This window comes from Protomyctophum bolini, assembly GCF_963924005.1.
Source record: "Protomyctophum bolini genome assembly, chromosome: 1".
Lineage (NCBI taxonomy): Eukaryota > Metazoa > Chordata > Actinopteri > Myctophiformes > Myctophidae > Protomyctophum > Protomyctophum bolini.
In genome coordinates, this window is record NC_137862.1 from 10201572 (window position 1) to 10218640 (window position 17069).

At 42.7% G+C, this 17069-nt stretch overlaps 1 protein-coding gene across 2 annotated transcripts in view; it reads left to right on the forward strand.

Annotated features, from left to right (window-relative positions):
* Positions 1–17069, forward strand: part of arnt2 (aryl-hydrocarbon receptor nuclear translocator 2) — an 83386-nt gene that overhangs the window by 21536 nt on the left and 44781 nt on the right. For both annotated transcript variants that reach the window (XM_080761419.1, XM_080761420.1), the window contains exons 6-8: positions 3204–3306; positions 14468–14533; positions 15493–15578. In XM_080761419.1, coding sequence (XP_080617545.1) covers positions 3204–3306; positions 14468–14533; positions 15493–15578 — 255 coding nt within the window. The remainder of the gene's footprint in view (positions 1–3203; positions 3307–14467; positions 14534–15492; positions 15579–17069) is intronic.

The window sequence follows — 17069 nt, forward strand, 5'->3', positions numbered from 1 at the left end:
TTCTGAGGAAGTCTGAGTCAGTCTCTGGCATCGACTGTGTGCCAGACATTCATACGGCCTCTGCACATCAACATCCTTTTATTACCTCTTGAAATGTACAATAACAGAAATAAGATTGGATTTTAATCACACCTGGACGTTGCAACTTCCCCCGTGCAAAGTCTCATCGTACGTTTATCAAAATGTGATTTCCAACCCAAGGAATTCAGTGGCAGTATATCAGCGGGTAGAGTGGCCGGATGGGAACCGTGAGGTTCCCGGTTCGATCCCTGTGGGTTCCCCCAGAGTTAGTGTCGAAGTGTCCTTGAGCAAGGCTCTGAACCCATTTAGACCTGAGGCCCATTCTAAAAACGCCTCCCAAAACCTGACCTAAGGTTTTCCGAAAACGTTCATAATCAAATTATTACTTAAAAAAAAAATCACACATGTGTGAAGTGAGGGGCCCTAATATTAAAGTCTAACTCATGTTGCTATTAATTAATCCTGGTGGGCAGTGGGTTAAACTAAGGGATAGTTCTGAATTTTAAGCTGTATGAAATACTTGCCATTAGTATAGTGGGCATGTTTTGGCTCCAGGCTTGGGATGTGATTTGATTGTGAGATGGCAGCAGCGGCTGTTTTTTTCCTCTATCCCCCCCTGAAACCACGCAGACGAGCAACACAGCTCCATGTGCCAGACCCCCTGAAACCACGAAGACGAGCAACACAGCTCCATGTGTGCCAGAGCGGATCCCACGGCTGCTGAACCTCATCTAAAATATTCTGATTAGCCGTCAACCCAAAACCTGAGCTCAGGTCTCGTCTCGTCTCGTTTCCTCCTCCGTTGATGTTCCCCTCGTTTTCTGGCCCGACGCCGGTTGACGGGAGCAAAATGGCTTGTTATTCCGTTAACCCATTTAGCCGATTCTACAAATGTCTGACAGTTTTCTGATAAACCCTATGTTTCTATATCAGTGGTTCTCAAACATTTTCCTGTCAAGGACCCCCGAAGTTAAAAACGTTCGCTCAGAAAGAATATATATTCAAAGATTTTCGTAGATCTGCTATTTTCTGCTATTTTCAAAAAATAGCAGCTCTACAAGCTCATAGTGTGGCACCGAGTGCCACGCTATGAGCTTGTACATCTGCTGTACACCAAAAGGTGTCTGTCTGTCTGTCTGTCTGTCTGCCTGCCTGCCTGCCTGCCTGCCTGCCTGTCTGTCTGCCAAAATGACAAAGCCACAGGAATTCATCTTTCTTTTTCTGCAAGTCTTTGACTCTCATGATTAGGGTTGAGTAACCGCTGCTCTTACTGTACACACACACAGCCGCTGGCAAATGTAATTCACCCCCCCCCTCCTTCCCAAGGACTGCAGGTGTGTGTGTGACATGCACGCACACATGCACCCACACATGCGCACACCGTCACGCATGTGCGCCGCGCACACATATATAACTTGCGGGACAAAGGATAGCTCTCTGATGCTGTGTGGATCTTAGAATGGCATCCATTCCTACTCCGAGACACACAGAGAGCACAGTTGACTCATCCTGGGATAAACAACAACCTTCAGCAATCCCGTTCCCTGCAACCTAGTGTGTGTGTGTGTGTGTGTGTGTGTGTTGGACACTGACCCTGTCTCATCAGCCCCCCCCCCCCCCCCCCCACACACACACACACACGCCCACTCTCGTCAGGGGGAGCATGAGGTCACCGTAGCTTCGTACACTAGGAAACTCACTGTGGAAGCCAAACCACAGAGATAACATTTCATATTGATATTTCATAATTCTGAATGAGTATTCAGTAAAATGTTTAAAACATAACTGCTTGAAGATTATAATTGCTAAATGCATTGTTTATTTCATTTTATGTACTACAAGTATAATTGCCTATGCCTATAGAGGATGTTTGCATTGAGAGAACATTTTGTACCTTGGATAATTGGTGTGCATTGAAATCGGGTGTAGCTTATATTGGCGATTAGAGAGCTGTTGTGACAGAGAGGCAAGTCAGAGGCAGAACAGTTTGGAGTTTGGAAGCACACAGTTTTCTTACCGTCGTCGTCGTCCTCACACCTTTGTAAACCTGTGGAACTTTCTTTTTGTGTTTTTTGAGAAGTAAACCGTGATGTACATTTTCACCACCGCTTGGACTGAATTATTTTAATACAAGAAGAGATTTGTTTTTGGGAATGTTACAGTGAGTGAACGAGTAAGACATGCTTCTAGTGGACAATTTTCTAGTGGATTTAAACCTCTACACTCACACTCATGCAAATGGTCTTGTTTGCTTGTTTTTGGTTTTGAGAGATTTAGAGAGAGATATTTCTTTTTGATGGCGATCGTGTACATACATATTGCTATTTTCACCGCTTCAAAATGCTCCAATCCTAAGGATAATCAAAAATGGCTCTCTGCGCAACATGATTACATATGGAATCCAAATGACTGATACCAGTCCCACAACTGGTTCCAACTAACCCTTCAGACTATTTGTTTTAAAGTAAGTCTCCCATTGGCTTAGAGGCAGCCTAGAAACGAGGCAGCCAATCATCTTTTTGAGACCTTCTTACCTTGTGTTTCTGAATGCGTGTGTTCGTCTACCCACAATGCAGCGGCAACAATTGACACGCAGAGTTGAGGATTTACGAATGTTATTTTAGGATAAATGCACAGACAAATCTAATATTGTTTTTGTAAAAATACAAAACACATTTGTGAATCATGGAAACACATTAGTAAATCGTGGAATATTTACAATACATTTGTGAAAATTATCATAACAATGTGTGACGTTTGTCTCAACATGGTTCAACAGTTAAAAGGGGTGCAGTACGTTAGTTAGACTAGTCATTGGTTCGACAAACGACAACCCACCTCAAACCCTAACCTAACCATAACCGCAAGCACGGGAGCAGACGCTAGTCCGACATGCGTCCGCATGTCGGACTTGGACGCATGTCGGACTAGCGCCGCTCCGTCGGATTTACATGCGGTCCCCGTTAAAAGTGTGTGTTTTGGTCTACTCACAAATGCAGATTTACAATTCACAGTCAGAATTGAGGATTTACAAATGGTATTTTAGAATAAACGCGCACACAAATATAATATTGTTTTATTTGTAAATCATGGAAACACATTTGTAAATCCTGGAATATTTGTGCATTATGGAATTGGATTCACAAATAATTTTGACACAAATGTCTCCCCATGTCGTCCAGGTCGTATCCTGGACCTGAAGACTGGTACAGTGAAGAAAGAGGGCCAACAATCGTCCATGAGGATGTGTATGGGTTCTAGACGATCCTTCATCTGTCGCATGAGGTATGTTGTTTAACCCATTCAGGACAGGGGAACCCCTTTTGGTGTTTTAAGCATTATGTTATACTTAAGCTATTGCAAAATAGCAGATCTACAAGCTCGTAGCGCGGCACACTGAAAAAATTGCGGTAACATGTGCAAATGTTTGAACATTATATTCTTTCACAGCAAAAGTTTTTAACTCAAATCTTTGCTTCTGGAGAAGTCCCTGGAACAACATATTTTGAGATGGGGGTCCACGGCCAAATACATCTTATTCTGGGGGTCCTTGACATGAAATGGTTTGAGAACCTGTCCTTTTGGAACAAATGTGCTTTAATGTACCCTGTACTGTTTGCGGCTCATTGTCTAATAAAATTATCAATCAATCAAAAACCACTGACATAGAAACATAGGTTTAACTGTCATGATTTAGAAGACATTTGTAGAATCAGTTCTCAGGTCTAAACGGGTTAACCACTAGTGGTCATCATGAGGTACATTATTTAACGGGCGTCACTGTTCCATGCTGTGAGCTTGTAGATCTGCTTTTTTCCAGAGCGCAAGCAGCCAAGCATAATACAATGACTTGTCTTTTAGTTCTACTGGATCTCTTCTCCACTAGTCCCTCCCAAACATTTAGTTCTACTGGATCTCTTCTCCACTAGTCCCTCCCTGACATTTAGTTCTACTGGATCTCTTCTCCACTAGTCCCTCCCAAACATTTAGTTCTACTGGATCTCTTCTTCACTAGTCCTTCCCAAACATTTAGTTCTACTGGATCTCTTCTCCACTAGTCCCTCCCTGACATTTAGTTCTACTGGATCTCTTCTCCACTAGTCCCTCCCTGACATTTAGTTCTACTGGATCTCTTCTCCACTAGTCCCTCCCTGACATTTAGTTCTACTGGATCTCTTCTCCACTAGTCCCTCCCAAACATTTAGTTCTACTGAATCTCCACTAGTCCCTCCCTGACATTTAGTTCTACTGGATCTCTTCTCCACTAGTCCCTCCCAAACATTTAGTTCTACTGGATCTCTTCTCCACTAGTCCTCCCCGACATTTAGTTCTACTGAATCTCTTCTCCACTAGTCCTCCCCAACATTTAGTTCTACTGGATCTCTTCTTCACTAGTCCCTCCCTAACATTTAGTTCTACTGGATCTCTTCTCCACTAGTCCCTCCCTAAGATTTAGTTCTACTGGATCTCTTCTCCACTAGTCCCTCCCTAACATTTGTTTTAGTCTAGTTTTTATTTGTTGACAATTATGAATATATTTAGACCGATAGTCATCATAGTGACCAAATGACCAAACCTTTGATTTGTGTCCCTGGAACAACATATTTTCAGATGGGGGTCAATTGCATTTTTGGGGTCCTTGACATGAAATAGTTTGAGACCTACTGATGTAGAAACAAAGGGTTTTTCAGAAAACTGACTCATGTATGATATAGAAGACAATTGTAGAATGTGGCCTGAGGTCTTGATGGGTGGTTAAGCTGTCAGACACAATCAGACAAACCAAAGACCCTCGACGTGTTTTGAATTCATGTCCGCTGTGTTTGGAGATCCGGGGAGGTATGAGGTAATCCCTCAACGCCATAACACAAAGCTGACAGGTAAACACGTTTAAATGTAGACAGTGCATCTTATGTAAGGAGAGAGAGAGAGAGAGAGAGAGAGAGAGAGAGATGTAAAGAAAGCACAGAATGTTCCAAAAACAAGTGACAGGTTTTGAAGTCTGAAGCCGTTATTAATCAGTGAGTGTTCTACATAGCAGCCTATATGTAATTATTATAATATCCACAGTTCCACACACAGATGTTTCTGGAATAGACATTCTTATGTGATAGATTGGAATGATTTATGTGATAGATTGGAATGATGGGGAAGTGATTCAGTCATCCTGCTATAAATGTGGCACGTCTCTGTGTGCGTGTGTACGTACGTGCGTGTGTGCGTGTGTGTGTACGGTTGTAATGCACGTAACTCGAGAACCGTTTGCCCCACCGACTTCAACTTTGACACACACGTTCCACACCCCCACAGGGAGCGCAGTGCCCGGCCTTGAGTCTGTGGCATACACCGTTGTCCAGAATCTCCACAAAAGCCATTGAGTAATGGTTGAGACAAAGCAGTGAAAGGTCCTGAAAGATACATAACGTCAGTCTTACCCAATACCCAATCTTTCTATTTTAGGAACACAAGGCTGCTGTACTTTATACCTCATACTTTTAATGCTTAGTATGAGGTACTGTATAAAGTACAGCAGCCTTGTGTTCCTAAAACAGAAAGATTGGGTATTGGGTAAGACTGACTTTATGTATCTTTCACTGCTTTGTCTCAACTATTACTCTATGGCTCTGGTCTCAGCCACCGCGGTAGATATTTTGACATTCCATTTTTTTATGTTGCCACTACTGTTGGAGCAGCCATAAACTACACAGGTTCATCCCGATGTTCTGGGCATCTTTTTAATGTTAGTGTTAGTAAAAAGCAGGTAAAAGAGTAACGTAGAGACACTTAATTCAATCAGGGTTTCCCAACCTTTCTATTTCCACGAAGCAGTAATGTAGCACAACATTGCCATCCTTATCGACCTTCTAGCGGCACAGCAGAGCAGGCTGGGGCAACTTTCTGTTCTCGCCTAACAACTTTTAACGAAAAGAAAATAATATTCTCCTTGCTGTTAGCTTCACTATTTGTTTGTGTTGTGTTACACACGGGGAGGCCAACACTGGCACACGAAGCCTAGAAATAATGCCTAATGGCGTGTTGCCAGAATCTTTTGACATATTCTCCTTTCCTCTAAACAAATGATACAGGAGAAAGTGAAAGCTTGCCACAGACAGGGAAGGTGTTGCAAAGAGCTGAGATCATATATGCAGCTGAAAAGAAGGATTTTGTACTGTAATGTTAGGAGTTTAATCTGATCTGCTAGAGTGAGCGTTCCTCAACCTCTCTTCCGTACGATGCCCTTTATAACCGACTGTGACAAACCTTCACACGCACCAGGAAACCTTCGTATCGCTGCGCGCAATCATCCAGGATATGATTTACACCTGTTTTTAAGAAAACGTGTGTGTGTGTGTCTAGGTCGTATCCTGGACCTGTGTGTGTGTGTGTGTGTGTGTGTGTGTGTGTGTGTGTGTGTGTGTGTGTGTGCCCATGACCCATTTCACAGCGAGTGACTGAAGCCATATGCTTCAGTGTTCCGACGTGACAGCATGCATATTTCAACTCCCCCCTGGGTTTACCGTTGGATGATTGATGTTTCCATATGAATACCACCAGAGATAATTACACATGATAGCTCCATATATATACTGTATATATCACCCATTCTTGAGATAAGGGACAAAACTTTTTTCAAACTGGATTTTTTTTTTTTTTAAGATACATTCAAATCAAATAGATGTATTTGTAGACACAGGTCTCAACTACCAATCTTGAGAAGGAACAGGTTTTTCGCATAACATTTCTTTCTAAAATGGGACATTTATGCACTTAATACCTGATTCATGTCAACTCCGTCAGACACACTAAAATCCCTTTTAATTGAATTGTATCATTTCAACAATAATATAAAGTCCTCAGTTATCTTATAATGGCTTTCAGTAATCAAGTTAAGTAATACAAATCTTTTAATATTATTTTGTTCCAATATCACACTATTATGAAATATCCAATTTCTCAAAACCGTCATTTCAACCTTTATTTTCAATATTATAACATGAAAACCATGTAAAAAAAAAGAAAAATCATCATTACGTATCATTTCAGTTGGTGTTTCAATACATAAGCACAAAAGATTTGACAGCAAATTTTCTATTTCTTTGGAAATTAACAAAAACATCACGGGACGAACGTCTGACGGAGTTGACGAACATCTGACGGAGTTGACAAGTTTAACTGATTTAGGTTCTAGACCACCTAGGATCTTGATTCTGGTGACTAATCCCACATTTTCAAGGATGAGGAATACAGTGGTACTATTTAGATTTGCCCTGTGAACATGGCAGCCATTTTTCAAAATGGCCGCCAACTTTCTGTTATTTCCCAATAACTCAAGTTCTACACCACCTAGGATCTTGATTCTGGTGACTAATCATACATTTTCAAGGATGTGGGATACATTGGTACTATTTAGATTTGTCCTGTGACCATGGTAGACATTTTTCAAAATGGCCGCCAACTTTCTGTTATTTCCCAATAACTCAAGTTCTACACCACCTAGGATCTTGATTCTGGTGACTAATCATACATTTTCAAGGGTGAGGAATACAGTTGTACTATTTAGATTTATCCTGTGACCATGGATGGTAGACATTTTCAAAAATGGTGGACCTGCTATTATTTTACCAATTTACTCGGGAATATTATCAGAATAATATAAAATCTGTGAATACATTTCTTACGAAGAATTTTCTTCACCAATGTTTGTAAAGGTGTCTACTAACATATCCCACATCGGTTTCTATTTGACCACCCTAGGGGCATGTTTGACAGCTGCTCAAAGTTGGGTACCATCAACAACCAATATAAGGCTAAATGTTCTAAATTTCATTATGCCAAGTAGCATGTGGCATGTCAAACTAGGGGCTTTTCATGATTCTGGATCCATTCCAAGCATTAGTTTTGCACAAAAAACACTACGTTGGCTAAAAACGGCCATAGCCATCATCACAGATGTGATGAGGTCAGCACATGTCGGCACATTTGGGCAAGTGGCTATGGCCAAACTAGGGGGTCTATGGCCAAACTAGGGGTCAAACTCCTTGGGCTAAATTCGGTGAGGTGAACAGTGAGCAGTGAACAGTGAGCGAAAGACTGAAGACAGAAGATTTGGCTTCAGGACCATCAGGCAGGATGTGCAGACACTGAAGGCATCAGTGTCTTTCTCTGTGTCCCCAGCATGTCAACCAAAGCAATGTTACCAAATCAAAGGAGCCTTCACCTCATGTCACCTGGGGCTGGGTGAGCAATCGTATCCTGTATCTAAACTCACAACTAAATACAGACACTTGGCCAGACTGCCGTTTGAAAGGGTCAAACCCCTCATCCTGATTGGGGAAGACCACCCCACCTAATCACACCAACCGAAACAAGTGAGGTTGGGGCCTCCAGGTGGGCCAGCAGCCATCTGCACAAGACTGGGCTGGACCCTGCAGGAAAGCAATCTCCAGCCAAGACAATGTAAGTTGACTATAACAGAGCCCCAGAACACAGAGCTCAGGAGAAGGATGGAGAAACACTGGCAGGAGGCCACCAAGATACAATGCCCCAGAGACCCAGAGTGTGCCACCACTGGCAGTAAGGAGATCAACTGCTGTAGCAAAGATGTCATGAAAGGCAAGTCTCCACCAAAAAAAACCCTGAACCTAATCGGGGAGTCAAGAGACCAAAGTTTCTCCCCCACAGTTCCCTGCAGTGGCCAGTGAAGTCAAACTGTGCATCTGTACCTGAAAGGGGCAAGTCAAAGGCCAGAAAGCCCACCTCCTTTTAATGTCCTGTCAGTAGAAACTCAACCTGCACCTGAAATAAGCCCTTACCTCTCCCAGAGAAAGTTCATCCTTTGAAATGTAATGATTAGTCGCCAGAATCAAGATCCTTGGTGGTCTAAAACTTGAGTTATTGGTAAAATAACAGCAGGTTGGTGGTCATTTTGAAAAACAATGGCTCCCATGGTCACAGGACAAATCTAAATAGTACCACTGTATTTCTCATCTTTTAAAATGTATGATTAGTCGCCAAAATCAAGATCCTAGGTGGTCTAAAACTTGAGTTATTGTAAAATAACAGCAGGTGGCGGCCATTTTGAAAAAAAAATGGCTGCTATGGTCACAGGACAAATCTAAATATTACCAATGTACCCCACATCCTTGAAAATGTATGATTAGTCACCAGAATCAAGATCCTAGGTGGTGTAGAACTTGAGTTATTGTAAAATAACAGCAGGTGGCGGCCATTTTGAAAAATGGCTGCCATGGTCACAGGGAAAGTCTAAATTGTACCACTGTATCCCTCATCCTTGAAAATGAGGTCTTAGTCACCAGAATCAAGATCCTAGGTGGTGTAGAACTTGAGTTATTGTAAAATAACATCAGGTGGCGGCTCTTTTGTAATATGGCTGCCATGGTCACCACGAGACAAATCTGTGATGGCCCCATAGCCAAAAATGTTCCTTAAGGCATGCTCTAACTGTGTGCCAAATTAGAATACTGCCCATTATTCAAAAACAATAATTTTATTGTTTTAGGAACACTTTTGTCAACTCCGTCAGATACACGTCAACTCCGTCAGACGCAAAATCTGACGGAGTTGACGTCTGACGGAGTTGACAAAATGGCATTTGTTTTCATCTTAACCCTCTTTAGTACAATGTAGCCATTTTGTTTTTGCTTAATTTTGTTAGCTAAACCAAACCCCTAAACTAAAATAATAAACATTATTTTGGAATTCTTAACAAAGATCATAAAAATGTGCAGACGGAGTTGACATGTAAAAGCTGTGACCACATTGTTATCAACATTGTTTGTTTAAAATATCAAACAATTGAATGCTTGTCAGACCAGGTACTCCACTGTTGCAACAAATATAAATGAGACTTGGAAAAGGAGTCTTCAGGCTAAATCTGTCGACAATATTTTCTGATTAATTTAAGACTTTTAAAAAAACCTGACGGAGTTGACGGAGACGTGGGACGAACATTTGATATGAGATATTTAATAGAGAATATAAATTAAAATTAACTGTGTATATTATTTGCTATGTTGTTGACAATCTACTTTAATTTTGTATGTATATTTATGTGATTGTGACAGTATTAGACACTTTTTTGGCAGTTTGAAATTGTGGCCACTTGCTGGGGACAGGCTAAATACAGGCCTTTTTGGGTACAGGGCCTGCTTTTAACTAATTCAGATGGAATATGAAAACAATTATAATGAAATTAAGGGCATAATAATACACAACTGTATTACACTTAACTTTGCAAGTGCTTTTATTTTTATGAATTAATAATTTTTTTACATAAAATAAGGCTCTTATGTGTGGGACATGTTTTTTCCACTTTTGTCCCTCATCTCAAGAATGAGTGATATATGATAATTTGAGGTCCGCCACATATATTCCAATAATCATTGTCGTCTGCTAGAGCATATAGGCTCTCTGCATGCACGCAACCGCACGTGTGTGTCCGGTCTCATGCACGCCACCACGCGTGCGCGCGCCTGTGCGTGTCCGGTCTCTCATGCACGCCACAGTGCACGTGTGGCCTTTGTCCTTCCTGCAGTCCCTGCATCCGTTACATGCATGATCGCATGCCATGCGCACACACACACACACACACGCACACGCACGAGCGCGCACACGAACACATTTTAAACCAATCCTTTTTGGGCATCCCAAGTTGTTGGAACCCTCTAACAACCAGTCTGTGCGTATAATGCCCTAGGCTGCCAAATATAAAGACAAATAGTCTGCACCTATTAGCCCAGCTCTGAGATGTTATGTAGAAGTGGTTGGTATTTTATGACCGTGGTCATGAAGGCTTCCTCTAGGCTATGGTCAAAGGTGCTGCTATCTCTAATACAGACACTTCTCTGGACTCTTCATCAACCACAACATGTGGTGTATTAGCTGTCAGAGGTATCTGAGTTATCTCTAATACAGACACTTCTCTGGACTCTTCATCAACCACAACACTATCTGGTGTATTAGCTGTCAGAGGTATCTGAGTTATCACCAGGGGTGAAAGTGAGCTCCGACCCGGTAAGACCTGACAAACGCATGTCCAAGAGGAAAACAATCAAAACATTATATACTGACTGACAGAATCGGGCAGATTAACACACACACAATTTCAATTCAATTCAATTCAAAGGGCTTTATTGGCATGAGAAAACATACGTTTACATTGCCAAAGCAGAAAGAACAAACACACACACAAACACAAACACACACACACACACACACACACACACACACACACACACACACACACACACACACACACACACACACACACACACACACACACACACACACACACACACACACACACACACACGTGTTATTAGTTGAGTTTTCTTAATGAAGTGCTTCTGTGTAACAGTGTGTTTATGTCTGTCAGCGATGCGATCCGTTGTTATTAATCCACCACCACCATTAAATAAATAATTTAAGCAAAATGGCAATGCAATGAACAACAGCTCAACTGTTTAAGATAAAAGATAGAGTTGAACCAGCTGATAATGTAGTTAAAGGAGAAGTTAGAAAAACAACGCCAGGGGATGAAGATGCAGAGCAAATTGAGACCATAGAGTGGCTTGAGACTGACAGTGAGACAGATGGAGGAGGCAGAGACCTAGCCTGGATAATAAGCCAGCAGAGACCCTGCAAGTAGCAAGCACAGGTAATAATAATAATAATAACTAGAAATCCAGAAATCCAAAAGATTGTAGGCCTACTAGAAATAGTACTTTGTAGTCAAGGTCCCCCCAAGAATGTACTACAGTATGTTCTGCTCCATTCTCAACATCCTTTGGTTTCTAAAAACAGTAATTTATTGTAAGTAAACACAAACTGTAAAAAGCTGTTTTAATGTGTGCTTATTTTAATTTAATTTAATTGCAAGAGACAATTGGACTAATGATTTGTAAGACCTGTTGTGTTTGTATTGTGTTATAGGTTAGGTATACTGTGTTTTCTATGCATTTAAGGGCTATTGGGTGGTTTGACCCCCCAACTAATCGTCCGCGCCGCTTTGCAGCACGTCCTAATTTCTGGGGAGCTCCTGCATGAACTGAAAGCCACTTTCACCTCTGGTTATCACAGAGTTGGAACATGGATGGAATGACCCTGGAATGTTTGTACATCTTCTCACTGAAGATGCATGATATTTTGATATGTCCTATTAAGCTATGAGTTCCACTATTCTATCATGGCGTGCTATGTACATTCCTTTGTATGCATAACATCCATTCAAGATGTGTGACAGTGTTTCTCTCTCTCACACACACACACACACACACACACACACACACACACACACACACACACACACACACACACACTCGCATGTGAACCCCCGTGTCTCCTGAAAAAGAGAATCTGAATGTAGTTTTTTGTTTATTTCACCTGGGGTCAGGATGTTTGGAAAGCCATCTCGCCTCCCGTCACAGAGACACGCGAACTGTCTGCAGCGCAGCGACGGCTTTGATCTCGCTCTGACCATGATGAGTCAGACCGGCTTATTTTTAGCCGCACGCGTTCCTCAATTATTCCTGATGTATACACGCGAGTGATTGTTTAATGCTGTGTTAGCAAAATTGTGTGTGTGTGTGTTTGGACTTGTTTTGCGTGCGTCAGCCACATCGTGCCATCAGCTAATGGCACGCTAATCAGTTTGTTATGCAGCCGGTCAGGAATGTGTAGGAACGACCAACCGACCGGACGCTGTTTTCATTTAACGAGGATTCTATTTGGAGGAGTTTGTGTAAATGAAAACAGTGTGTGAGCTGGAGGAGGAGGGGGAGGGGGAGGGGGAGGAGGGACTGTCCTATAGTCAGAGTAGTGAACAACAAGCGACGCAGCTGACTGCCTGTGACACATAAACACAGTTCAGGGGCTGCTCCGGTGGAACAACATTTCAGGGAAGGCATTATCAGCTCCAGGCCTTAACGTTACGTAACTCCTCTGACTCCACAGCACATCATGGCCGTACGCACCATCATGGCCGTACGTACCACACAACAATGCCAAAAATAACCCATGCTCGACCTGAGGACGATTCTACAAATGCCTTCTAAATCCACACAGTTTTCTGAAAAACCCTATATGTTTCCATATTATGTCGTCGTTCTCAAACATTTTCATGTCAAGGACCACCAAAACTATATGTAATTGGCCGCCGACCCACATCTGAAAATATGTTGTTCCAGGGTGGGGGGTGGGGGACCAGAAGCAACCTAACCCTATAGCAAAGGGTCTCACTGGGCTGCCTGTATGCAGTATGTCAATTCAATTCAATTCAATTCAAAGGGCTTTATTGGCATGAGAAAACATACGTTTACATTGCCAAAGCAGAAAGAACAATACAGCAATGCAATCAAAACAAAAATGATGTACATTTGAAGGTCAGAATCTTCAATAGATCAATTTCTATGTACCAAGATCACTCGATGCAGGTATAGTTGCAGGAATATACACAATGATTAGTCTTTAGGGTGGTTGTGTTCCATTTGATATCCTTCTCCTATCATAGCAACTCACAAATCTTGCTGCTGTGTTTGCACATTGTTGTACTTCGCCCAGCAGATATGGGAGTTTTTTTGTCATTGGTCATGTTTTCAAAATCTCTGTGTGTGTTTGTAATCTGTGGGAAGTATGTGTCTCTGATGACTTGGTACAATGAACAGATGGTTAGGAAGTGTAGCTCGGTTTCCAGTATGTCACCGGGCTTGTACAGTACGTCACCGGGCTTGTACACCATGAAGCGCCAATCTGTGATCCATTTGACTTTGACTCCAGTTTCAGTGTGTGTTCTATTTTAGCGCTGAACGAAAGAGGCCCCACGAAGCACAATCAGGCTCCGATTGCACGTCTGGTCAATCGGGGGGGGATGCGTTTCAAGTTTTTACGGCTCACGGCAAACCCTAAACACTGTGGTCCAAACAGCGTGTCGGCCAATGGCAGGCCTAAACACTGTGGTCCAAACGGCATGTCGGCCAATGGCAGGCCTAAACACTGTAGTCCAAACGGCGTGTCGGCCAATGGCAGGCTAGCAGAGCTGCCATAGCGGGGTATCTCTGTCTGCCAGCTGTGTTCTGCTCGGTGCTCCAAAGGTCTGTGTTGGTGATTTGGACAGCAAATTATGATTTAGTTTTAGTCATATTTTAGTCTGAAATGTTTTAGTTTTAGCTTGGTTTTAGTCGACCAAAACTAACTAATTTAACCGACTAAAATGCATTTTGGCTGGCCATTATTTTATGAAAACCTGAATTCACATCTGTTTTGTTGACAGTATGTGTTAATTAGGGTTTGAATGTGCTTCCTGCCTCCTGTTTATGAAGGAACCATTATACACCGTGCACTATGCTCTGTCTACAGCTACTAATGGAGAGTGTGTGTGTGTGTGTGTGTGTGTGTGTGTGTGTGTGTGTGTGTGTGTGTGTGTGTCCAGGTGTGGCAGCGCTCCTCTGGACCACATCTCCTTAAACCGACTGTCCAACATGAGGAAGAGATACAGGTGAAGCCTTATTATTATTATTGTCTCCACCAGGCCGAAGTCATGGGGAGAGAGTATGTCTTGCACTCTGTCCGTGTGTGTCTGTACGTGTGTGTGTGTGTGTGTGTGTGTGTGTGTGTGTGTGTGTGTGTCTGTCTGTGTACAGCTAATCTCCGGCACCGTTAACTCGGTCGATGCCACACTCCCTGTATGCCAACGATGAACCTCTGCCCCAAATTTTCCAGAACGGGCTGTTATAGCGCCACCAGACTTTTGAAAAAAAAAAATGTTATATTACTCCTCCAGATTATATCCAAAAATACCGCAAATCGTTACACACTATCTCTATAGTCATGTGTTCAAGATGGATCTGTCCGATATTTCATATTCCATCCTAATTGGCTAACATTGGCTTTCAAAGTTTGCAGGATTTGCTCGTTTTGAACAAGAAGCCTCAAATCATGTATCAACGCAGCGTGCAATTTACGTGAAAACTTTCGCGGACTTTCCTACTAGGCTGAGGTATATAACTCTGAGAGTGTAACCAAATGGACCCGGAAATCCTAAAGATTCCCGACCGTACTCAACAGAATCTGTCTCCCTCTGGCCCTGTAGGCTCCAAACTGTGACTTTTCCAGCTCAAAATATCTTCTTTGTTCTGAGAAAGAGCTTTGAGCTCAAAATCAATGCAGCAAATAACCCGTCACATTGGAGCCCTCGTGTGCACCTGTCTGTCTGTCTGTCTGTCTGTCGCTCTGCACCTGTCTGTCTGTCTGTAACTGTCTGTTTGTCGCTCTGCACCCGTCTGTCTGTCTGACTGTACCTGCCCATGTTTGGCTTAGGGATGAGCATGGACAGTGTGAAACGAGACCACCGACCATCCATGAAGCTTTCACAGCTGTGCAGTATGTGTACCAAGAACTCAACAACTGTGTGTGTGTGTGTGTGTGTGTGTGTGTGTGTGTGTGTGTGTGAGACAGGAACGGCCTTGGCCCGTCTAAGGAGGGTGAGGCTCAGTACTCCGTGGTCCACTGCACCGGCTACATCAAAGCGTGGCCCCCCGCAGGTACACACGTGCAACAACACACATCCTAAACTAACAACTATGGTTTTCCCCCCTCTCTGCCCCTCCTTGCTTAGTCTTGTGTGTGAACTTGACCGTGGCCTGGCCCAGAGCCATACAGTAAAGGTGGTTGCACACTTGGCGCGTTCGTCGGAAAACCGATGAAGAAACGCCACTTAAAAATCCGAAATTGCGCCCGGTGTGTGGAGACCTTAAGACAGAGTTTTTAAATACATTGTTTTCAACGAGGGCGGTGCAAATATCAGCAATTCTTATATTTAAGATCATTAAGGCTGGGCTGTTGCCTGAGTCCAGTGCATTCTGCCAACTTCTAGTCCAGGACTTGTCACTGTTTGTAATGCTCTTCGCCAATAGAAGTCTATGTAGGAGAGCCTCCATTGGACTGAAGCCCCATGAAGTGAACGGAGTTGTCGTAACTCTGTCTTACTCTATGGCTCTGGCCTGGTCTAACCTAAAGCAGCTGCTTTGGTCTGGAACATTCTTAGAAACGGGCCTGGCTTTGATCAGAGCCGCGGGACGGCCCTGGACGTGTCCCGTATCCGCTGGGATCGCTCCGTTTGAAAAGGTTTTGGATCTGGGACGCCTCAGGCAGTCACTGACCCACCAAACACAACTACCCACACAGTGTCAGGCAGTCACTGACCGAACCAAACACAACTACCCACACAGTGTCAGGCAGTCACTGACCCACCAAACACAACTACCCACACAGTGTCAGGCAGTCACTGACCGAACCAAACACAACTACCCACACAGTGTCAGGCAGTCACTGACCCACCAAACACAACTACCCACACAGTGTCAGGTCATCCCAGGGTGTGTTGCATATGATCCATATTGGTGACCAGGGATTTTCTGTTTTTATTTATCACTTTTTGTGAAGATTTCAGTTTTTTGGGGAAGGAAATTTTCAAAATTTCAAACTACTTAGTAATTTGTACTTTTGAATACTTGAGTATGTACAACTACGAACGTGAGTACTTTGTCCACCGCAGTCTATAAGGTTTACATTTTATATTTTCAGAATTCAACTTAACCCATTCAGGACGGTAACCCCTTTTGGTGTTTTAAGCATTATGTTGAAAAATAGCAGGTGCCGTGCTACAGTATGAGCTTGTAGATCTGCTTTTTTTTTCGTGAAAATGTGGCGTAAATCATTGAATATATATTCTTTCAGAATGAACGTTTTTTACTTGAATCTTTGCTTTTTTTGTGGGGGGGGGGTGTCCCTGGAACAACATATTTTCAGATTGGGTTGGTGGCCAATTATATATAATTTCTGGGGTCCTTGACATGAAATAGTTTGAGAACCACTGTCATAAATAGAAAAATAACCACCGCTCATCTGCTGAAAAAAACGTAAGGGAGGTGCTGGAGCCACAAAGGTGAACCACTGTCATAGAAACGTAGGATCCTTTTTTTTATTTAGAAGACATTCTATAGAATGTGGTCTCAGTTCTAAATGGGTTAATG